General features: G+C 44.7%; 1 protein-coding gene across 1 annotated transcript in view; it reads left to right on the plus strand.

Annotated features, from left to right (window-relative positions):
- The window catches only part of LOC147028836 (scavenger receptor cysteine-rich domain-containing group B protein-like), a 49,492-nt gene extending 27,695 nt beyond the window's left edge, over positions 1 to 21,797 (plus strand). Inside the window, exons 6-9 of the mRNA XM_085880271.1 lie at positions 3,016 to 3,346; positions 4,731 to 4,787; positions 15,429 to 15,473; positions 21,511 to 21,797. Of these exons, the coding sequence (XP_085736397.1) occupies positions 3,016 to 3,346; positions 4,731 to 4,787; positions 15,429 to 15,473; positions 21,511 to 21,533 (456 nt within the window). The 3' untranslated portion in view covers positions 21,534 to 21,797. The remainder of the gene's footprint in view (positions 1 to 3,015; positions 3,347 to 4,730; positions 4,788 to 15,428; positions 15,474 to 21,510) is intronic.
- The last annotated feature ends 2,172 nt before the right edge of the window (positions 21,798 to 23,969 follow it).

Consider the following 23,969-nt stretch of genomic DNA (forward strand, 5'->3'; position numbering starts at 1 on the left):
GAGGTAAGATTGAAGAAGAATACGTGTTGTGGTTAAATCTTCTCTTTTGTGCCTTTTTGCTTTCTTGCTTTTAAATACTTGTTTATAAATGTTTGCTTGCTTGTGTGTTTGTAATAAATAATTGTTTGTTGCTATTCCCATCTGTCTCAGTTGTCTTTTCCTTTATTAGTCCGATGCAGTGCCCAAGTAAGGTTCGACGGGACGTTCTACCCTAATAATTTGCTGACGCACACTCACGGCAATGCTCTGCAGTAATCTGAGTGTGCGCTGAGGGCACTGACTCCAATTAGCTGGCCATCTACAGGTAAAGTATCATGTGAAGTAGTGTAACCCTGCCTGGATTGGCCGTGCCAATCAGCATTCATGGTTGTTTAGCAACTGCCGGTGTGTGTAGTTATCTGCCCGGTGGCCTTAGGACCAGGCGTTTGTGCGGGACCCTCGTGCTTACCCTCGTGGCAAGCCTCGAACTCCAGATCCGCGACAATATTATATTTCAAGAATAGCCGACACTGTCCGTGTGTGTGTGTGTGTGTTTGTGTGTGTGTTGGAATTGTTAGAAACAGAAAATGAAAAAAACGAGGGGTGTGTGTGTGTGTGTGTGTCTGTCTGTCTGTCTGTCTGTCTGTCTGTCTGTCTGTCTCTCTCTCTCTCTCTCTCTCGCTGTCTCTGTCTCTGTCTCTGTCTCTCTCATAATTTAAACCTTTCTTTCATAGAAACCAGTACGTAGTAATTCCAGGTATAAGACTTCATGATGAAGCGCGAGTGAATTGGCTTTAAAAATCCAATAACGAGCCAATTGGGAAAGGTGCATTTAAAGCACTCTTTGAAGAGTCGATTCGTCACAATTATATCAGAACGAGCTGATTCGTCACACAGTCATGGATTGTTCAACCCCAATGTGGGGGCCGTTCAAAAGTTACGTAATGCTATTTTTTGAGGAAGGCGCGTGGGCCTTGATTAAACCTGACTAATAATTTTTATTCGACATATGATTTGATTTTTCAGGGTCCCTCTGCATGATTAACACTCGACCCAAATAAAGCAGGTCAGGTCAGCGGGGGAGTCTCGTGAGTGGAGGAGGCCAGTGGGCCAACCACGTGCCTCGTGGTTGCAGCAGGTTGATCGGCATCTGAAGGAGATGGGGATGGGCCTGGCATCTGCCTCGGGGATGGCCAGACGGAGGCCCCTGGAGTACCGGCGGAAAGTGGACGCAGCGACGCGCTGTTCTGGCACATGCTCCCATACCTGACCTGACCAAATAAAGCTAATGGAAATCTGATGCAACAAACCCAGACAGTGATTGAAACAGAAAGGAGAAATTAGCAGAGGTCTACAGGCCTAATACATTGGGCCCACCAGAAAGCCAAGATGGCGTACATATCATTTTGTCTGAGTGCTATGGTGGGTGGAGTCAAGCGACGGATGTGGGTGTGTTCCTGCAGCTGTCAGATAATTGGGTGCACATTTCAAAAATCGACCCCCAACAAGAACCTCAGCAGCAGCAACAACAACAAAAAACAACGTGAACCTCTTGAAGACCTGTGACTAAATACAGACATTCTGACTTGGTGGTGCAGAGGTAGTGGACTTACCCTGAAGCTTTCTAGTCTGGGTTTGATTCCTGACCTGACTATTGACTGTCAGACTGGTGCTTCACATGCAAGGTATTGCCCATGTGTGGTTACATGTCCATCCCTCTGCATCTAAATAAATGTATGCTGTCTGGACTTTTAGTTGAGTGTACTATCTGCTGGCATTAGCTGAAGGATGTTTAAAAACAAGCTCAAATGAGCAAAGATCCTCGTCCTCTTAATGATGACGTCATAAAAACGAATATGACGTCATTGTGATGTATCAGGTTTGCGATAAATTATCTATGCTAATGCCCGGCTTGATTCCCGCAAACAAAATTCAAAAAGCTTGCCTAGTTTCGGAGATAATGGTGTAGGCGATTTCCATTAGCGGCGATATTATGACGTCAACTTTTTTTCTGGGAAGAATTTCCAAAATCGGAGATGGTTACTGCCTGTGCGTGGGCTTTCTGCATATACATGGCACGTTTCACGAAGATCCGATGAAAACTCTGGGTTGTGAAACAAAAAATGTCAAAAAATAGGAATGACGTCATAAAAATTGCTCTGACATCATAGTGATGGATCATATGTGCGGTAATTCATCACTGCTAATGCCCTGTTCAATTCCTGCAAAACAGAATCCAAAAAGCTTGCCTAGTTTCGGAGATAATTTTTAGGCGATTTTCATTAGCGGAGATATTTTGACGTCATAACTTTTTTTCTCGGAGTAATTTTCAAAATCGGAGATGGTTACTGTCTGCGCAGGGTATTTTTACATATATATGCCAAGTTTCAGGAAATTTCGATGAAAACTGTAGGCTGTGAAACAAAAAAGTCCACAAGAAGAAGATGAAGAACAACGTGAGTAAGACTTAGAGATCCTCCACGAGGATCTAAAAAACAAACCCCTTGGCGTTTTTCATAAAAAAGTAGGCGAGTTATTACCGACACCCTGAACAAATTGCAAATTCATGCCCAAATTGGCTTAGTCGAACTTCAGGCCTGGCCAACTTGTTCATAAATGACATAGATCAAGTGTACAAGCTCCATATGAGCCACCAATCCTAACTTGATGGGAAAATGGCAACACAGCAAAAGTATTTCAAAACACATTAATATTCCTAAATTTATGCTCAAGGAAAACATGATGTTCCCTCCATAAGATTGGTCTATTCTCAACTTTGTTGTTCATACCTAAACTCACAGCTCCTCCTCCCCGCTCCCAACACCTCACCTGTTCCAAGCTATGATGAATTAGTCTGAACTTGATTTTATTTATTTGCATCATCTTGGCATGTCCACAAGGCTATTTGAAGTCATGAATTAATGATACTCGATAATATTCATCACATTCCACAGAATATGTTACACGAGTTTAACTTGCTAACTTCAGTTTTACATGGCTTGCCCATTGGACGTTTGTTTGTGTAAAATGCCTTAGCAAATGAGCGTGTGGACAGGCTCACATGTTCGGCTGGTGGGGACCCATGACCCTTGCCAAGGCCGTGTGGAGGTGTGGCACAAGGGTGTGTGGGGCTCGGTGTGCGACGACGACTGGGATCTACGTGATGCACAAGTACTGTGCCAAAGTCTAAATTGCAAAGACGCCATCTTGGCCACACGCAGAGCGAGTTTTGGGCCTGGCCATGGCCCTGTGCACCTGGATAATGTACGATGCTCAGGTGATGAGACAAACTTGCTTGTCTGCCCCCACAATGGCTGGGGAATTCACAACTGTGGGCATCATGAAGATGCTGGAGCCATTTGTTCAGGTACATGGCAGGCAAGGCTCCACTATATCCACTGGATGTAGCAATGAATCTATTCCTTAGTTTCTAATTAAACACCTATTTTGTCATATTTCTGCTGCAGTGAGATACAATTGCTAACTTGTCTTTCATGATGGTACCTCCACAATATCAAGAAGCAACACCACAGCAATCAGTACCTCACCATGCACCAGCCACTGCAATTGCAACAACCATAATTTATATCACCCCATTAGCCATTGCTACTAAATCCTCAGCCATTGCTGTCGGAGCATCACCAATTTCTGCCACACGCAATCAGGCAATTCAACAACATTATCAACCACTCCTACTTTAGCATCAGTCATTACCATTGCATCATCAGTCAATGCTGTACGATTAGAAAATACTACGAGATTATCAGTGATGAACTATATGGACAATGTAGCCAACATTATTTTATTAAGTACGAGCAAAGGTACCCGGCATTGCCGGGCCACTCCGGGCCACTCCTTCCAACCCTTCCCCTCCCTCTTCCCCTGCCTCAAGACTCTCACCAAACCTCTTCCCCTTCCTCCTCCCACGCCAACCCCTGCCTCCCACTCCTCCCTCCAGACTTCCACCCCACCCCTTCCCCTCCCTCCTCTCACCTCCTCCTACCCCACAACCCTCCGTCCAGACTCCCACCCACTCCACTCCTTCCACCCCAACCCTTCCTCTCCTTCCACCTCCTCCCACCCCACCTACTCCCTCCGGACTCTCACCAACTCCACCCCTTCCACCCCACCCCTTCCTCTCCCTCCTCCCATCCCACTTCCTCCCTCCAGGCTCCCACCCCACTCCTCTTCCTCCAGAATCCAACCCACTCCACCTTTTCCCCTGCAGGTAATTATTTTTGTTGCACTCAATAAGTTACACTTTTGGCACATTCCTTCATAATTTCTTCACTCAAAATAATTTTTGAACTGTAGAAAAAGGTAAGTTTAATGCTTTGGCAATTTCAAATGAGGAAGCCTTGCTTAAGTTATAAGAATCGATAATATTTTGTTAAAATTTTCAGATTTTACTCCAGACTTCAACACTTATTTAGTCCACAAGATCCGATTCTGAAATCCGAAATCATATTTCGATAACTTACTTTAATTAGCCCGTGAGAGTAGATCATGTTTCGAAGAGAGAAAATGGTGAGGTGAATTAGCAGACAGAAAATGTTATGCTTTATTAATCGCACACGCACGCACGCACGCACGCACGCACGCACACACACACACACACACACACACACACACACACACACACACACACACACACACACACACACACACACACACACACACACACACACACACACACACACACGTTGTCTTTTCTTATTATGATTAGATTGTTTTCCCAAATTGTTTTTCAGGTGCTGCGCACATAACAACTGCAGCTACTTCCACTTTTCTTTCAAAACTACCACGGAGTAAGTATTTCCACTGTTATCCTTAAAATAAAAAAAAACTTCAAATCATTTCAAGCGAGTCATGTATGACCAGCGTCCCATATATTTTACAGGATCTTCTCGTTTTATACCGAAGTGTCCCGCATCAGTTTTCACACTTTCCCGGGATGCCATTTGTCTCGTATTCCCAGTAGTTTTGCTTATTTCGGTCATGGTGCCAATTACCCTGATGCAGATGAGCTGTACTTACACAGTGTGATTTTAAAATGCTCTCGAAGCAATCTTGAGCAGATTGAAATGCCTCATAGATTATTTAAATACTTAATACGTCAGGATCAGGGGTTTCACCTCCACCTGATACCCACTTGTGGTGCCACCCATCCAGCCGACAGCAACCTTCTTGACCCCTGCCTGAGTGTCCCGTCTTTCATAGCCTATCTGAAAATGGAATTCCATCCATCCGTCATCGTACACTGTCCGTCCATCCATCTGTCCATCTGTCTTTCCATCCGTCCATCCATCTCCTATTTTAACTTCTCTGGCCAAACCGCTAGGCCGATCCGGCTGAAATTTGGCAGCAACGTTCCACTTCTGATTGTTAATGGGAATTGCAAAGCTTTTTCCAGTCACATAAACTTAAGTAGATCAAAATGGCCGATTTAATACATTTATTCAAAACTCTTTTTCTCCAGACCCACCAGTAAGGTCAGGTCAGGTATGGAAGCATGCGCAGGAGCAGCGTGTTGCTGCATCCACTTTCCACTGGTACTCCAGGGGCCTCCGTCTAGCCCTCCCCCAGGCAGATGCCTGGCTCATCCCCATCTCCTTGAGATGCTGATCAACCTGCTGCAACCACGAGGAACATGGTCAGCCCATTGGCCTCCTCCATTCATGAGGCTCCCTCAGAGAGAGAATCTGGTGAGCAGGATCAGCAGCAGGAAAACGAGCTACATGTCCATACAGCCGCAGCTGATGCTCACGGACTCTGCAGGTAACAAATCTCATTTGAGTCTCTGTCAGCAACTGCTCGTTGGACACAAAGTCCGACCAGCGATAGCCAAGGATTTCCCAAAGAGACTTGGGACCAAAATAATTAAGTCTCTGTCTCAGTTCCCTTGTCAGAGTCCAAGTCTCACATTCGTAGAGCAAGACTGGAAGCACTAAGGACCTGAAGACTCAGACTTTCATCCTCTTGCACAGATACCGACAGCACCACACCACATGATCCAGTGAATCCATGACTCCCCAGGCCTGACCCAGATGTCTGTTGACCTCTGGCTCAGAGCCAGCAGAAACATGAATATCACTGCCAATGTAAGTGAATCTCTCCATGACCTCAACATCCTGAACACAAACAGGTACAGACAGCAGCATCCAAGATGTCATTGAAAGCCTGGATCTTAGTTTTGATCCAGGAAAACCGTAATCCCAGCGGCTCCGAATCGTCATTCAGCACCTTGAGGGTCCCCGAAAGGATCTCCAGAGTCTTCGCAAAGATGACCGCATTATCTGCGAAATTAAGGTCAGAGATCTTGACATTCCCAAATGATGCACCACATCTTGATCTCTCTGACATCCTCCCCAGAATCCAGTCCATACAAGTGCTGAAAAGTGTGGGGGCCAGTACACATCCTGACGAACTCCAGTAACATCTGGAAATTAGTCGGAGATTTGTACCACCACATTTCTCAGCACTCTCAGTTCCAGAGTATAGTTCAGACATCAGATTGATCAGTTTTGCTGGCACCCCACGAAGACGAAGAATCCTCCAGAGTGTATCCCGATTCTCTGAATCGAATGACTTGCAGAGATCAACATAGGCTGCAAGTAGCCCCTGCCGAAACTCTCATCTGCATTCAGTGAGGACCCGAAGAGCAAGGATACGGTCAATCGTTGACCTCTTCGGTGTAAAGCCTGACTGCTCTGGGCATTGGTGTTCAAACAGATGGTGGCGAACGCTATCAATAATTATCCGAGCAAAGACCTTGCCCGGCACTGAGAGCAGCATCACCCCTCGGTAGTTGTTGCAGTCTTGGCGATTACCCTTCCATTTCCAGAGAGGGACAACAAGGCCCCTCTTCCAATCAGTTGGGATGATGCCTGTGTTCCAGGCAGAGCACAGAACTGCATGCAACGACACGAGTGCAGCATTTCCTCCAGCCTTGAGAAAAGAAGTTCAGGGAGCTGAGAATTTCCAGCCTCCAGCCTTGATGTCAGGTCAGGCCAGATTAGATCTGTGAGTTGCTTTAGGTATCATGTAAACGTGTACTAACCTGTTCCATGGTCGGTTTGTTGGCGACTAAACCATCTCCCCCACCAGGTTTTTTGGTGAGGAGGGTGTTTGGATCTGGACACCCAGCAGGATTAAAAACAAAACCTGTCAAAGGGCGGAGGAGCTCCTTGTGAGCTAACGGCCATCCATATCTAGTGCCCAACTGTGTCTGTGGACGTCCTCCTGCAATTGGGTTACTTCTTATTAGGCGGTTGGTGGCAGGATTTGCACTCCGGCCACCATAAAACCCTTCATTCCGCAAAACACAAAAACGCAAAGAAATCTGAAAACCCACTCCGTGGGAGTACCTCCTGTGCAGCTTCCCTTCGCAGGGCAGCTCAGCGGATGACGGGATTGGGGCAAAGCCTTCGGGACCCCCAATCTTTAATGATAGGAGGGAAACCACGGGGTAACATCCCTGGGTCAGATTGCGGGAGAGTGTGTCAGAGTGGTGCTGAGGTGTCATCCACCAGATGGCGGTCTCCTTGGGTTAACATGAGGCGGTCCCTTTGGGTGGGTGCCTGGAATGTCCTATCCCAAAGAGAGGATGATCACCTGTCTCTGTTATCATCTGAGCTCAAGCGTTTGGACATCGGTATTGCAGCTCTCTCTGAGGTTCGGAGACCGGATTGCGGCGAGATCATGGCGGGTGTTTACACCAACTGATGGTTTGGTCACTCTGATGGTTACCATTCCCAAGGATTGCTGTAGCTGTGACCAATAAGTTGACTCCATTGATAACTGAGGGAACACCGGTCAATGAGCATATTATGAGACGAAGGATTCGTCACTCCTTGGGTGTCATTTCCCTGGTCTCTGTTTATGCTCCGACTGAGGCGAGTGATCTCACCGTGAAGGATGCATTCTACGCCACGCTCGAGTCTGTGGTTGATCAGTGCCCTCGATGAGATATACTTCTCATCTTGGGGGATTTCAATGCATTGACTGGAACTGAAAGGGATGGTTATGAGACATATGTTGGTCCCCATGGATCTGGAATTGTGAACCTGAATAGCACAAAGTTCCGTGACTTTGCAAGAAGTTATGGACTTTGGGTGGCTGGTTCATGGTTTCAGCGCCCACAAGCTCATCGCTGGACTTGGTATTCCAACGCTGGCGGTGTGGCAAAGGAGATTGACCATGTCCTCGTTGATGGTTGCTGGAGGATGATCCAGAACTGCAAGGTCTACCAGAGTGCTCAGTTTTCAATACTGACCACTGGATTGTTGTGACAACTCTGAAGTTGCACCGTAAATCCAGGAGAATAGTACCATCCCGGCCAAGGCTGGATGTTAGCAAGCTCAAGGATGAGAGAGTAGCTGAGGAGTTTGCGAACAGGCTGAGTGGACATTTGGGGTGTCTAGGTGCTTTGGGAGGTCCGAAAGAGTTGTGGAGTGCCTTCAAGACCACCATCCTTGATGTTTCCGGTGGATGTCTTGGAACTCACCGGAGGGCAAAGAAGAATTTTGTCTCTCAAGGGACACTGGATACCATTGACCAGAGTCGAAGGGCCAGGCTGAATGGCAGAGCTGAGCTGTTCAGGGAGCTGAGGCATAAAGCTGTACATGCGCTAAAGGTGGGCAAGGAGCCCTGTGTGCGAGGAATCTGTGAGGGGGTAGAGCATCACCTGTGGACAGGTGATTCTCGTCCTGCTTACAGGGGAATTCGCACATTGCATTCATCCAAGCCCATCCCTCGGTGTACTGCAGTGAGAGCAGAGGGTGGTAGGCTCTTGACAGAGGAGTCCGAAGTGAAGGCCCGTTGGGCCGGTTACTTTGAGCGGTTGTACCAGGCTGATCCCCCAGCTGTCGAGTTGGACATCAGGGGTGTTACAATAACTGTCCCTCTAATCAACTGTCATCTACCTTCGCTTGTGCAAACACAGGCTGCGGTGAACCGGTTGAAATGGGGTAAAGCTCCAGGGATCTGTGGCATCCATGCTGAACTTCTCAATGCTGGTGGAAATGCTGCACTCGTGTCATTGCATGCAGTTCTGTACTATGCCTGGAAAACAGGCAACATCCCAACTGACTGAAAGAGGGGCCTTGTTGTCCCTCTCTGGAAAGGGAAGGGTGATCACCAAGACTGCAACAACTACCGAGGGGTGACGCTGCTCTCAGGTCTTTGGTCGCATAATTCTTGATAGGGTTCGCCACCATCTGCTTGAGCACCAGCGTCCAGAGCAGTCAGGCTTTACACCAAAGAGGTCAACGATTGACCATATCCTTGCTCTTCGGGTCCTCACCGAACGCAGACGAGAGTTTCGGCAGGGGCTGCTTGCAGCCTCTGTTGATCTCTGTAAAGCGTTCGATTCAGTGAATCGGAATGTCCTCTGGAGGATTCTTGGCCTTCGTTGGGTGCCACCAAAACTGGTCGATCTGATGTCTGAACTCTACTCTGGTACTGAGAATGCTGTGAGATGTGGTGGTACCATCTCTGACTTATTTACAGTTGTTGGTGGAGTTCGTCAGGGATGTGTACTGGCCCCTATACTTTTCAGCACTTGTATGGACTGGATTCTAGGGAGGATGTCGGAGAGATCAAGCTGCGGTGCATCGTTTGGGAATGTCAAGATCTCTGACCTTGATTTCACAGATAATGCAGTCATCTTTGCGGAGACTTCAGATATCCTTTTGGGGGCCCTCGAGGTGCTGAATGAGGAGTTGGAGCTGCTGGGATTACGGGCTTCCTGGGTCTAAGATCCTGGGTCTAAGATAACTAAGATCCAGGCTTTCAATGACATCTTGGATGCTGCTGTCCTGTGTGTGCCTGTTTGTGGTGAGGATGTTGAGGTCGTGGAGAGATTCACTTACCTCGGCAGTGATATTCATGTCTTCTGCCTGTGCGTCAGAGGTCAATAGACATCTGGGTCGGGCCTGGGGGGTCATGGATTCACTGGATAATGGGGTGTGGCGCTGCCGGTACCTGTGCGGGAGGACAAAAGTCCGAGTCTTCAGGTCCTTGGTGTTATAGTCTTGTTCTCTGGATGTGAGACTTGGACTCTGACTAAGGATCTGAGACGGAGACTTAATTCCTTTGGTACCAGGTCTCTTTGGAGAATCCTTGGCTATTGCTGGTCGGATTTTGTGTCCAACGAGCGGTTGCTGAGAGGGACTCAAATGAGATTTGTTACCTGCATCGTCCGTGAGACTCACCTGCGGCTGTATGGACATGTGGCTCGTTTTCCTGATGCTGATTCTGCTCATCAGATTCTCTCAGCAAGGGATCCTCATGAGTGGAGAAGGCCAATGGGCCGATCACGTGCCTCGTGGTTGCAGCAGGTTGATCGGCATCTCAAGGAGATTGGGATGGGCCAGGCATCTGTCTTGGGATGGCCAGACAGAGGCCCCTGGAGTACTGGCGGAAAGTGGACACAGCGACGCGCTGCTCTGGCGCATGCTCCCATACCTGACCTGACATGAGAGGTTCAGCATGGATGCCACAGATCCTCGAAGCTTTACCCCATTTCAATTGGTTCACCGCGGCCTGTGTCTCCACAAACGAAGGTGAACCACAGTTGATTGGTGTGCAACACCATGCTTAGAGCAAATACTACACATATTGTACTTGCTGTTTATCAACAGCAAGTAGTGGCTGCTGGTTGTATCATTGCTGCGAGTGTGGCTGTGCCGTTGGGTGGCACATATGTCTTAATGCCTACTACTCCTGGTTACTCACATCTTAACTTCTACTACCACCGGGTTACCCAAAGTGACAAAAGAGATAGTTGAAACGTGCATTTGTTGCAATTCAATGTAAGATGTGGATCATAAGAAAATCATGCGATGTTGCAAAGTGTAATTGCAGGCTCGAGACCACTACTTTGTCGCAACTGCTGGGAGGGCACTTAGCACAGGCAATATCGGCCGATTGGCCTTTTCCTGTGTTTCGTTAACTGTGCGACATCACACACTAATTTTCGTCTCATTTATTTCTTATGGAGCTTGTGATAATTGCACAAAGTATATTTGCCTTTGATATTTCTGCCCCCTTATGTTCAAAATGGGGAAGTTCAGTGGGTTGATGGTCGCCTGTTGGCAACATTGTTGTCAAAGATATTTTGATAGATTGCTTTTTGGGAAATTTCATTCCTTTAAGATTGTGATTTAAAATGTATTGCATGTTATCTGGATGAGTACTTATCGTTGAGGTTTAACTGCACTTAAATATTTTGCTTGCTCTTGATCATTTGGGATTTGTCATGTGTTTTGCTGCACCGGGTGGTGTATGTCTTAACTCTGACAACTCTGGGTTACTTACGTCTCGTGTGAGCTGAGAGAGAGAAATGCCCATTAGCCTGAGGGTCTTTCATTCCATTAATCTGGTTGAAGGGGGTGATGGGTGGGAGCTATATAGTCTGCAACAGCATGAGCCCATATTTTGGAGCCATACTCCATAGTTGCTGAAAATAAATGTCTTGTACACCATTAAGAGCTCTGAGTAGCACATAAAGAGCTTTGCTCTGTGGGGTCTTCCTGGATTGTCTGCTCAGAACAGGTTTCTGGCTGATGGTAAGCCCACCGCCCTAACCATTAAGCCAACACCAGGCACATGATCAATACATTGAGAGAATGATTCATAAGGGGTAACTGGTGTAAAGTAGACTAGTTATGTCATTAATAAATGTTTTGCATAAGTGTGTGATTTCTGTGTAAAACCATAGGGCATTTGTCAAAGTTTGTCCTCGAGTTGATAAATGTAACCCCTCCCCTCTGTAATGTGTCTAAGCCTCACACTGCCCCCCCTCATTATATTCTCTAAATCTTTCCCTTCGTAATCTGTCTATGTGTGCTTTACAAATAATATTGCAAGTTAGACAAGCCACCGAACCCCTTGAGGAAGGTGCAAGCAAGACCCTGCGACCATGCAGAAGGGGAGAGCTGTGCAGAGGCTGCAGCCTCAAGGACTCTAAGCTGCGTGCAAACGCTGGAAGTGATGAGAAGCTGGGCAGTGAGACAATGGGCTCGTAGTGGCTGCTCGTCCACAGCATGGTCACAGGCTTGTAAAAGGTTGAGAGGGAGGGAGAATAGCTCAGTTTGGGAGTTCACAGTTCAGTTTGGGAAAAGTGAAGTTCAGTGGCATGCAGAGTGTTACAAGGCGGGTGAGGTCAAAACCAATTGGCTCAGAGCACGTGAGTCAAGAGGGCTCCCACAGGATGGGCCAAACAAAAAGAGACTTTTAAAACTTCACTTGGAGTGTCATGGAAGGAGAAGCCCATCTTGCATTGTCAGGTTGCCCAGACCCAGACACATCTAAGTCATCATCTCTCTCTCCCTCTCTCCCTCTCTCCCTCTCTCTCTCTCGTAGGGACCAAACTTCGCTGCCCCATGCAATTATCATGTAGGGACAGGTTTTATCTGTCGTGTGACCTCTTACTGTGTTACTCTTTATGATGTGGGTGGTTAAGGTACCTCTTTAAGCTGTCACAGTTTCATGGGCATGTGAGGATTTGGAATGTACAAATAATTATTCATAAGTTGTCTTCATTGTTCTCTCCATCCCTTTTATTGGGTCATCTCTACGAGATGACCTAATAAAGCTGGACCAAATGTCCGTCCGTCCGTACGTCCGTCAATAATTTTCTTTCCGATCTTAATGAAACTTAGTACGTGGGTAGAGGTCGATGAGTGTTGCACAACGATATAACTTTCGTCCGGGTTCAAGGTCAGAGACGAGGTCACGCGGTCACGTAAGTTATAAAAATCGCCATTTTCAAAACCTATCTAGTCTGCCATTCTACAAGATATTCGGCAACTGTTTATTGATTATGATAGTAAAAAAACATTATCTTGTATCTAACCAGACAGATTTTTGAATTTCCGTTCCGTTTGGCCGCCACGTAACCTGGAAGATGGTCAAAAACACCTCCCGGTACAAAGAAAACTTTTTACTTCCGATCTTGATGAAATTTGGTATGTGGGTAGAGGTCGATGAGTGATACCCAACGACATTTTTTTCCCCGGATTTGAGGTCAGGGTCAAGGTCACGAGGCCACGAAAGTTGTGAAAGTCGCCATTTTCAAAACCTATCTCGTCTGTCATTTTAGGAGATATCTGGCAACGGTTCGTCGATTATGATAGTAAAAAAACATAGAGATGACCATCACCCCCACACGGGGGTAATTTTTTTATTATAAACCCTGTTTTTTGACCAGACATGTCAGCTTGTAGTGCGGTTCAGATTTGGGATATTATAAGCACAGTGTGAGTCAAAACTCACAGCCATTGGAAAATGGGTGCCAAACCTTGGTAAGACGGTGAAATTTGCAGTGCGTTCCCCCAGGGTTCACTCTCAGGCCCCAATATTCTTCAAATGGGGGAACTCCCACTCGCTGGAAAATCCGCTTTATCTCTTTGCTGATGACTCCACCCTCTGCCGTACCATCTGTCATCGCTCAGACTGGCAAGCAGTAGCTTTTCTTCGCTCTATGCAGATCTGGGTAAAATTACAAACTGGTCCAACACATGGAACATGTCTTTCATTGGTGACAAATCTGACACTCTCACTGTGTCTCTCTGAAAGGACCGTTTGGAACCCCCCCCCCCCTCCCCACCCATCTACTTTCTCAACAATCCTCTTGAAGAAATCCTTTCATTCAAGCTTCTGGGTCTTACTATCTGCCATGATCTTTCCTGGGAAAGCCACATTTCCAACCTGGCCTCCAAAGCCAGTCACCGACTGGGAATCCTCCGTTGTGCAAAGTCCTTCCTCGGCTCAGCTGAGCTCCTGACCACATACAAAGTTTTCGTCCACAGCCTGATGGAGTACTGCTCTGCCCTCTGGGTTGGTGCTCCTGCCTCTCACCTTTCTCGGCTTCACGCTGTGGAAACCAAGACATTTATGATCATTGGTTTTCTGCGATGAGGCTGAATCTTTGGACCTCTCACTCTCTCACAGCAGGCAGGTCGGTGGTCTTTCTGTCTTCTACAATCTCCTCTCCGGTCTCGCCCCCTTGCTCTGTCTGTGATTCGTCCCCACTCAATTTCCGCAGGGCTCTCAAGGTCCGCCAACAACCCCCTTCTGCTAAAACTACCAAAATAACGAATCACTGCTCACCTTCACTCTTTCATTCCTCTTTTTCCCCGCCTTTGGAATGCACTCCCACACTGTTCAGTCCCATTCTTCCCTCCAGGCCTTCAAAACAGCTGTTCACCACCATCTCTTACCATCCCCCATCGAAATCCTCAATATTTTCTACCTCCGTTAATCCACCCCAAACCCACTTCCTTCAAATTCCCTGTTTTCCTTTCTGAAAGTCCCTGTAATGTCCATCCTGTATTCCCCGTGTTCCCTCTCCCTTCCACAGATCTAATGTCTCTGTTCCCCACTGTTTTGTCTTTCCCACTCCTGCCCCTCTTGTCTCATGCCCCCCTCCCCTGCTGTGCCTTGTGTGTTAGCTCTCATACGAGCCTCGACAAGGTCTACAAAAAAAAAACTACCATGGGCTATAGATCTCATTCTAAAGTTTCTGTATGTCGGAAACCGAAATAAAGACATGGTTTGGCTTTCCCGGCAAATAGCGTATGGTCTCTGAAGACCATCCATTGGTAAATTGGTGACTGTCAGGGTGGAAGATTTTACCACGTGTCCATCTCTGGTCCACCATAACATTGGTAGTTCAGGACTGGAATCAGGACACTGGCTCAAATCCGCTGACCGTAACAATATCTTTGGTGTGGAAAACATTTCTTTCCTGTACAATGAAAGATAGTTGAAAAGGAAATGGGTATTTCATATTCTATTCCAGTTATAATTCATTAAATATGTGAATAATTCAAATTTTAATGTGAATATCATGTTCTGTAAAAACTGAATGAATATCCTACTATATAAAATAAGACAATGTCTGTATGTCTGCTCCGTATGAAATTGAAAACGGCCTGGCCGATCTCCACCAAGTTTTGCATTCGTGGTTGCGGTACCCAGGGTCAGGTCATTAGCTTTAAATAAATTCCCCAGGAGCCCTTCCTCCACACCTCCCTTCCACCCCACTATCTCCAACCCCCTCCCCCCCCCCCCGAGAATGAGGAGATGACTTGCGAATGTCATCCTATATCTGCGGAATAGTGTTAACCACTGACCTATTCTAGAGGGAAGGGGTATTAAGGGTGGGGAAACGATGCTAATTTTGAAAACGAATCCGGTTGCTCCCAGAGGGAGCAGGTATTGACTTGTGCAAAGAAAGCACCAGCATCTCGTTCACAGCAGCATGGTTGGTAATGTTGGTAATAAACCCTTATAACTAGATGTTCTGCTTAAACTTAATAATTTTCTGAACATACAAAAAACGCTTTACAAAAAGGCTTTAAATCAAAAAATTTCAAAATTATTTAATGTGGCATGCATGCATTGATAAAGGAAAATATATTTTGCTTTTTTTGTTCTTTCAGATTATAGAACACAAGCATCACATACCCAACAATATAACCAGGATGGTAAGACAAAATTCCATGTCATTGTGTCTGAATGTTTCAGTAGCTAACGGGGGAGGGGTGAGGTGTCACAATATGCTTGAGAAATGAGAACCCTTTGAAAGTCGTGTTCCAGTATTTAATAACTGGCGACATCATAGCAAATGTTTCTAAATGATGATGCGATTATGTACATATCAACTTCTGAAAAGTTAAAACTGTGAGACATTGAGCCATAAAACTAAACAACCTTGAGATTTTACCAAAAAAAAACATCTGGAAAGATGACCAGACAACATGACTCCATCTCTGCGCTCATCTAGTGATTGGTTTCATGGATCAGGACATAAGATAACGAAAATAACAACAGAAAGAGAGGGGGTAACACACCAATACCAGGGTTGATGGACAACATAAAGATAGAAACTTGGAGAAATAAGGGGTGTGGGTAAGAATTAGTACAAGGAGAGGACACAGAGAATGAGCAAAATGGATACTATCATCATCCTCCCACAAACTCGCAATCACAAAAGTGGAAGGAAAAAGTATAAACCCGGAAATACAGTAGGTGGGCTTGGAGAGAGTTAATGGTGTGCTGTGTCACGTGATTAGGTTTTCGTATATCATGCCTCGCCGCGTACACTCTAGATGGGTGTAGAAAATATCATAGCTGTAGATGGGGAATGACCTGAAGAGAAACTGAGAAATGTGATTTGCTCAAAAAATATCATTCCTGATAGTGAGGCCCAAAAGTTTGAGTGACTGAACTTCTTCAAGGGGTTGGGAAGCAGATGGGAGGATTCCCCAGACTGTCGTTTTGGAGACACAGAGTGAGTGTGAGATCGGTAAGAGTATTCTTTATAATCGTTGTGGGTTTTATTATCCCGCCCCCTCCCGGAGGGAGGGAGCGGGATATTGTAATTGTCCGGTTTGTTTGTCTGTTTGTTTGTCTGTCTGTCTCTTAGCAACTTTACGGCAAAACGGCTTTAACAAACACTATCAAATTTAATCCACAGGTGGGCAATGAACCTTGGACGACCCCATTAACTTTTGGGTCCAATTGGATCAAAGGTCAAGGTCAAGGTCACGAAAAGATCAAAATCGTTTTTCCCTCAAAACTTCGTCAAAAATGATCTGATTTACTTCAAACTAAGCTTATAGTGAACCTTATTCTATTTCTCACTTATAATCCTACCCATTCCAAAAGTGAAAAATGCATATTTGTGAAGATCGGTCAGGTCCGAAGTTTTGGGGGTCATGGCCATCGGTCAAAATTACAAATTTTCCATTAAAACTAAAACATGGTTACGAAAATACAACTTTACGGGAAAACGGCTGGCTCAAACACTCTCAAATTGTATCCACAGGTGGGTAATGAACCTCGGACGGCCCCATTAACTTTTGGGTCCAATAAGGTCAAAGGTCAAGGTCAGGTCACGAAAAGGTCAAAATCTTTTTCGCTCATAACTTCATCAAAAATGGTTTAATTGACTTCAAACTCAGACTAAAATATTCCTTATTCTATTCCTTATAATCAACATTCAGGTTAAGGATATATCAAATTTAAATTTGATCCCCAAAATAACTTTATGTCTTAAATGGGTGGATTTGTTGTGCCTGGCACCACTTGTTTATTTTGCATTTGAACTTCTGTGCAGTTTTGCTCTCGGGGAACTTCCTCCCAACACAAGATCTGAGAAGTGATCACCAGTAAAAATAGGAATTTGTCAACACAGATTACTGCTAAGTTAGTGACGCAAGAGAAGGAAATAGGAGCTGTCAAATCCTGCATATTGAACATGAAACATTCATTTAACGAGGCAACAATTGAAATGGCAAAAAAGTTTTTTTTTATTATTGATGAACAGTTGGGTCAAACCTTTTCTCAAATTTGGAGTGATATATAATGTAATGTCAGTTATGACATTTGTTGGTTAGTAAAGATTTACGATACCATTCATGTTCTGGACGGAGCTTGGAGCGAAGGTTTTGGGTGCACATGCATTCTGCGAAGCTAAAAGCATAGGCTCTCTGTGAAGCTTGCATAATGTTGTAAAGCTTTCGCTGCGTTGCAAGGTTCACACCCGTGAAGCTTACATCATGGTGTCAAGCTTGTACTGCTTTACGAGGTTCATATCGAGCCACGAGTCCATCGGTGTGACCGGGCCTCTTCTACGTTTCATCTACATACAAGCACCACTCGTTAAGGAGGATTAAAGTGGTCGGTATCTCTCTCTATGTAGCTGATTGTAAGACTTCATGGAGTAAGAAAGATTGGAATGTATTGTGTACGCCTTTTGGTGTAAACGCATTGCACGTCACGTACATTCGTGCCATTTGCAGAGCTATTTCGATGCCATTTGAGGTGTGTTTTCATGTTCGTTTGATTTATTGTATTTGATTGATAGTGGAACTATAATACACTTCTGAAGTATTGTTGTCACAAAACAACATTATTCCTTTACAGTGTCGCATAGCCTTTTATGGAGTCTTTGGGTGCCTTTGTGAGCTCTTCGGAGCTTTCACGGAGCTTTACAAAGCTTCTTTTGGGAATGAATAAATAAATGGCTGAAGGCTTCTGTATGAACACTACACTACTCTTTGTGTGTATATATATATATATATATATATATATATATATATATATATGTATATATATATATATATATATATATATATATATATATATATGTATATATATATATATATATATATATATATATATATATATATATATATATATATATATATATATATATATATATATATATATATATCTGTGTACGACATCCAACAAACCTGTGATACGACGATTACAAAACCCCTAACAGCAGATAAGCGCTTGCTGTGGTTTGCTTGCTGTGCTTTGTGTCTTGGTGTCGTTACATATACGCTATAATTGATGGAAATCTCACACGAATTGGAAGCGACATAAAAGCTCAGATTGGCTAAAGGATTACAGAAAAATTCGCTAATTAGCAAATTAGCATATTCCAACATATTGTAAGGTCAGGAGTGGAGCAAAGTATAGTGCACCGGGCCTCACAGGCACGGATGAAGTAAATAATTTAAGATGTTCTTAAGATTACTAATATGTGGAACTCTATTGGAGATAGTGGACTATAGCTGTTAAGAGTATAATGATTACCCATGGAGGTGTTCTGAGCTATTTCTGGATAATCATTTTCATTTTGATGGGAAGTGGTAAGTAATCGAGTAATTTTTAAGACAATTCTGCGATGTGACCAAAGTGTATAGTTGGTAAGAATAGGAGCAACTGGGCCATCAACTGGGAGAATTGCCTGGTCCTGAAGTTACAATATTTAACATTAAATGTCAGGAAAATTTGGAGATACGATCTTTAATAAAAGCTTTCCTAAATCAATTTGGATTGGAGCACGAAAGTGCCTTGGTTCGGGCGCAGCTCCCAATTTGTAAATTAAAAGTGAATGAGAACGTTTCATAACGAGCACATAAAACAAGCAAGAGTGAGGATAGGTATTGTTGTCTCAAAACATCATTGTTTTTTTTTTAATCGGTAGCATACCCAGGATTTCCTGGGTATGTATGGGAGAAGTATGGGAGAAGGGAGAGACTTATTGATGCCTTTCCAAATCACGAAATTCGTTTCCAATTGGAATCTGCCAATCTTACCTGAGTTGCAGAATTGACAAATTCGTTATTTATCTTGAAAAGAAAAAACTTCGTAGTTGTGGTGAGCAGTTGGTTTGGGAATAAGAATCAAATACCCGGTTAGAATTGATTCCCCCTGCAGGAACCGTGGCTTGAACCCCCAGATTCTCCATAGTCAATTAGCCCGCCTGTAACGGTTGCAATTCCCAAGAGTTGATGCCTACTATGCCCTATCTCATTTTGTTCATCGAGAATCGGTTCTTTGGTTCAGCGAATTTTATCAAAAGCCTTTCCTGTCATATTCTTTACATTTCATGGATTAAAGTAGTCAGATTTCTCCTTCCGTCTGTTTGTCACACTGTTTCTGTTGACGTCATTGACTGCAGCTGGGGAAGGAAGGTCGGGAATTTGAAGGAGGTAGGTTTGGAGTGGATTAATGGGGGTAGAAAAGATCGTGGTTTTGGATTGGGAAGACCCGAATGATCCGAATGAATGATGGGGAAGATGGGCATTGACCCGAATGTTGAAGCAGGAAAAAGTTACATTCAGTGGTCGACATTGGTTTGGATCAAGAAAGCAAGGTAAACTCACTTGAGTATTGTTACATGTAAGGGGGAGGTGGAATTTCCATAGCTAAAACGTGATAAGACCTTGTCTTGGGCCGTGTGTTGTTATTCTGGGGTTGATTCTGTTCAAGTGTAGAATTAGTCTTGTATTTGGGATCTGTCAGGGATAAGTCATACATTATCTGTGCACTGAGGGGGAGTGACCATCCTTTATGAAGCAGAATAGGGTAAGGTTGTATCGTGTAAGACCTACAATACAGGTGAGGCCAGATGTGGGACTTGTGAAAAGCGTATCTTGTCTTTAAAGGGACATCAATACAGGCCGTTTGGCCAGAAGACTGTAGGCCACAGTGTTGCATTGGGCTGTGGAGCCCTGGTTGAGGGAGTAGCACAAATGAGGGGCTGGCTGCCCCACAGGGTGGGACAGCCTAAAAGATGGCACTGCCCACAGACATCCGCGTGCTGGAAAGGTGTTCCCTTAGGTGATAACGGCCATGCACGTGCATTTACAAGCCATTTGGACTTCTAGATGGATAAGATCAACTTCTCTCTGTTTCATCAATCCCTGAGTGGGACCTTGAGTGAAGACGCAAATGCCACCTCCTCATCATCATTCCACCTCATCACCATCCTCTTGCCTTCTGCCATGTGTTGCATCTCTATCCCTGTGCTCCACCTTCATTACAAAGATCAGGTCATGCGGTTATATTCCGTTCTCCCTTTGCAAATAAGTCCTTGCCTGCTCCCTTTGTGTCTGGTTGAATCTGGTATTGTCGGCGCCATTTGTGGGGATATTTATTTTCTTGTTTATAAATGCATGTACTTCCCTACTCATTTGTCCTTTGACCACCTGGTTCATCCTGTTTGGTTATTATTAGTATCTTGTCTCCCTCCCCTTACATTCTTTTAATGAATAATTTAATTATTGGGAACATCTTCCTGCTTTTTGCCTTCCCGTACTTGAGCAACCGCCAATCTCTGCTTTCTTTGAACAATCCTTGTGGATTGTAACTTGTTGAAATAATTAATTCCGAATGCAGTAAATTCAAACATCGATTTGGTCATTCACGGAGGTCTTTGGACCTCTATCACAGAGTCCACATTCACTCGGCCTCTGATGTGACAATATTTTTGCCCTCCCGGAAATGAAGACCCAAATAGTGAAGAATGGACACTTGACTCAGCTATGAGAAAGCCATTTCCTGAGAATAGTTATGAATGTGGAAAAGATGATGGAAGTGGACATTTTTTTTCAGGCTGAGGAGGAACCCATTGTAGCCCATTGGAGTGTCTGGGCAGTGTAGGTGCAGAAACAATGGTAAGGACCAATGTAAGACTTTCACTCCGCATTCAAACTCAGTCAGTGAGCCAGTTTCCTGCTGGCTCTGTTATTGAATGGTGGCTCTGTTATTCTGTTATTCCTGGCTCTGTTATTCCTGCTGGCTCTGTTATTGAACTCTGGAAAAACACTGTTAGGGTCCATCCTTCACTAACAGTTATTGAATATATTGAATATGTTGGAAAATGTCGCAGTGGGTGACTCGGCAAGGAGTTGTCTAGCCAAGTGCACCATGCCTGAATAAGTTGTGGCCTTGGAGCCATGGATGGCCATGTGATCAGCCCTTGAGTGGTGATTGGCATGTCCTTTTATCGGGTCGAGCCATTCAGCAAATTGTAGCGTTTCCATCGACAAGGGGGAGTGTTCCTGATGACAAGGTCGGCATCCTTCATCCAAATGGCTATGCTTTGCACAAGTGATGAACGAAGCACCATTTCTTAGCATCACAGCACTGCACAGAACTTGTAACACGGACTTCTGCTACTGCTTTGACCTGTTCTTTCTGCTACTGCTTTGTTGACAGACCTACAGGCAGATGGGAGGTAGCCAAGGAAGATGGACAGGATGCAATAACTACTTCATCAAAATTAGTTCCTACTGCCTCTCCTACTCACTGCATTGTCAAGTCAATCATCATGTGCTCACTACTTCTCAATATGCTCACATGAAGAGACTACTGCCCTGGTTGCAGAATTCAAAGATGTGCTGATGCATTTTGGTGAACTGTATCTGCTTTGTAAGGAGAGGTTTGTGGCAATCTCAATATTTTGAGTAAAGTGTGTAAATTGTAAATAAAGTTAATTTTCGATCACCAAAATTGTGGCACGAGTCCTGTTTCACTTGTATTTGGTTAAACAACTTTTTTTTTACTCCAACTGCTCAGAATCTGGGCCATGATCACCTCCACGACAGTGTGTAGTTACTGCCTTTGTGGGCGTAGTCACCTGATTTTGCCATCTTGGTCGTCGCGACCACCCGACCACCCAGCACATGACGAGAAAGTGGACTACATACATTATCTCCATCTCCATACCATTTGCAGTATGGAGATAACATACATTATCCCCAGACTGCAAATGAATAATGGGATGGATAAATTAAAACAAAAAATTGGCAAAAAGAATGGAAGCATGGGAAAGTGGGGATTGGGTCAAAATAACGCCCTGTTTCTTTAAACGTGTTTTTCACTCGAACCAAACACTTCGCTTTGCTTCCCATGGAACGGAGTCCATCCATATTCAACTTTCAGTAAATAAAACCTATGATTTAAATTCTCTGTTGACGTAGATCAACACGACCATGAAAATTACTACTATCCCTTTGTTTACAAGGTGGAAACATCTTGTTACCTGAAGGAGAGACATCCGTGTGTGTGTGTGTGTGTGTGTGTGTGTGTGTGTGTGTGTGTGTGTGTGTGTGTGTGTGTGTGTGTGTGTGTGTGTGTGTGTGTGTGTGTCCGTCTGTCACGTTTTTTATTCAAAAGGGTTCCTGCTGTCGGGGAATAATAAAAATGGTACCGCTGGAAAGTTAATAATCTATTTACTTGGAACAAGATATCATGTCCGTTTAAGTAAAAAATTCATGTCCGTTTCAGTAAAAAAATTAATGTCTGTCTGTTTCAAAAGCCTGTTTTTCCGGAATGTAAGAAGAAGACGCAAGACCCAGAGCTTTAATGCAGCGAATCCAACGGTGACATTTTTTTTTATCTTACGACAACAGGAAACGTTTACAATCAAGCATGTCATATATGGAAGGAGCACACAAAATTATACACAGTAATACTTCTCAAAGCAATAGAAAAAAAATTACAGTGGTACGCTGAAGAAATTACATTGGTACACAAACAACGACCACAGTCATGGCGACAGTAGTAACAACAATGACGTGTGCACCTATCAGGGATGCCTCTTCCCAGTAGTTGTTTCACCGAAAAGCAAGTTGGGGGCTCAATCGTTCCCACTCCCTGCTGCTCAGATTTGTCAGGGCAGCGTGGCCACAAACAGAGCACTGATCGAGGGACTACCAGCCCCCTCCCTCTTGCCTTGTCTGTCTGTCTCTCTGTCTCTCTCTCTGTCTGTCTGTGTGTGTCTCTCTCTCTCTCTGGCCCACTGTGGCCCAGGGAGGGGTTCCTTTCTGGTGGATAACGTGGACTGCACGGGTAATGAAAGGCGCCTGACTCATTGCCGGCACACAGGCTGGGGTTGTCCATAACTGCCTGCATCATGAGGATGTTGACGTAGATCATGGATGGCAGAGTCAAACTCATTCAGTGAGCCAGTTTCCTGCTGGGAAAAACACTGTTGGGGTCCATCCTTCACAAACAGTTATTGAATATAAACTTAGTGGACATGATAATTTGAGAGTAAGCTGTGAGGTGCAAGATGTGATCTGTGATGTCCATGTTGACATTGGGCCTGTCACACAATTGTAAGCTCAATGATCTTGTTTTTCCGACATTAGTATGATCATGATTTCTAAGACCATAGAAGAAGAATGGACGTTAAACTGGGTGTCTCCTCTGCCAGCATCATTTGTTCAAGTTTATGCTAAGATTGGATTTCTGCAGCAGTGGTCAGTCTGATATGATTGTTAATGCCTTGAAGAGAAATTATAGCAAAGGTGTCCCCCCCCCCACCTAAACTTCCCCTATTCCCTGATCTGACACACTTCCCCTAAAATTTGCCCAAAAGCCTACTTCCTTTCTCTCTTACAAAATACTGGGACAAATTGTCCTGAACTGTTTGGGGTTAAATTAGAGATGAGTGTGCATACCCAGAGAATACCTTGAAGGCGAGTGTGTGTATCTAGTGGTATGCACACTCTTAGCTGTTGAGCCTGGGTTTGAATCTCGGACCCAGCTATAAACTGTCAATCTGGTGTTTTACAGACTGGGTGCTTCATCTATGTGTGCCGTCCCTCTGATGGTCATTAAACTGGGTGTCCCTTCTGCCGGCATTAGTTGGTGGATGTTGAAGATCCCCA

This window comes from Eptatretus burgeri, chromosome 4, assembly GCF_056783735.1.
Source record: "Eptatretus burgeri isolate ZD-2024b chromosome 4, Ebu_testis_v1, whole genome shotgun sequence".
NCBI lineage: Eukaryota > Metazoa > Chordata > Myxini > Myxiniformes > Myxinidae > Eptatretus > Eptatretus burgeri.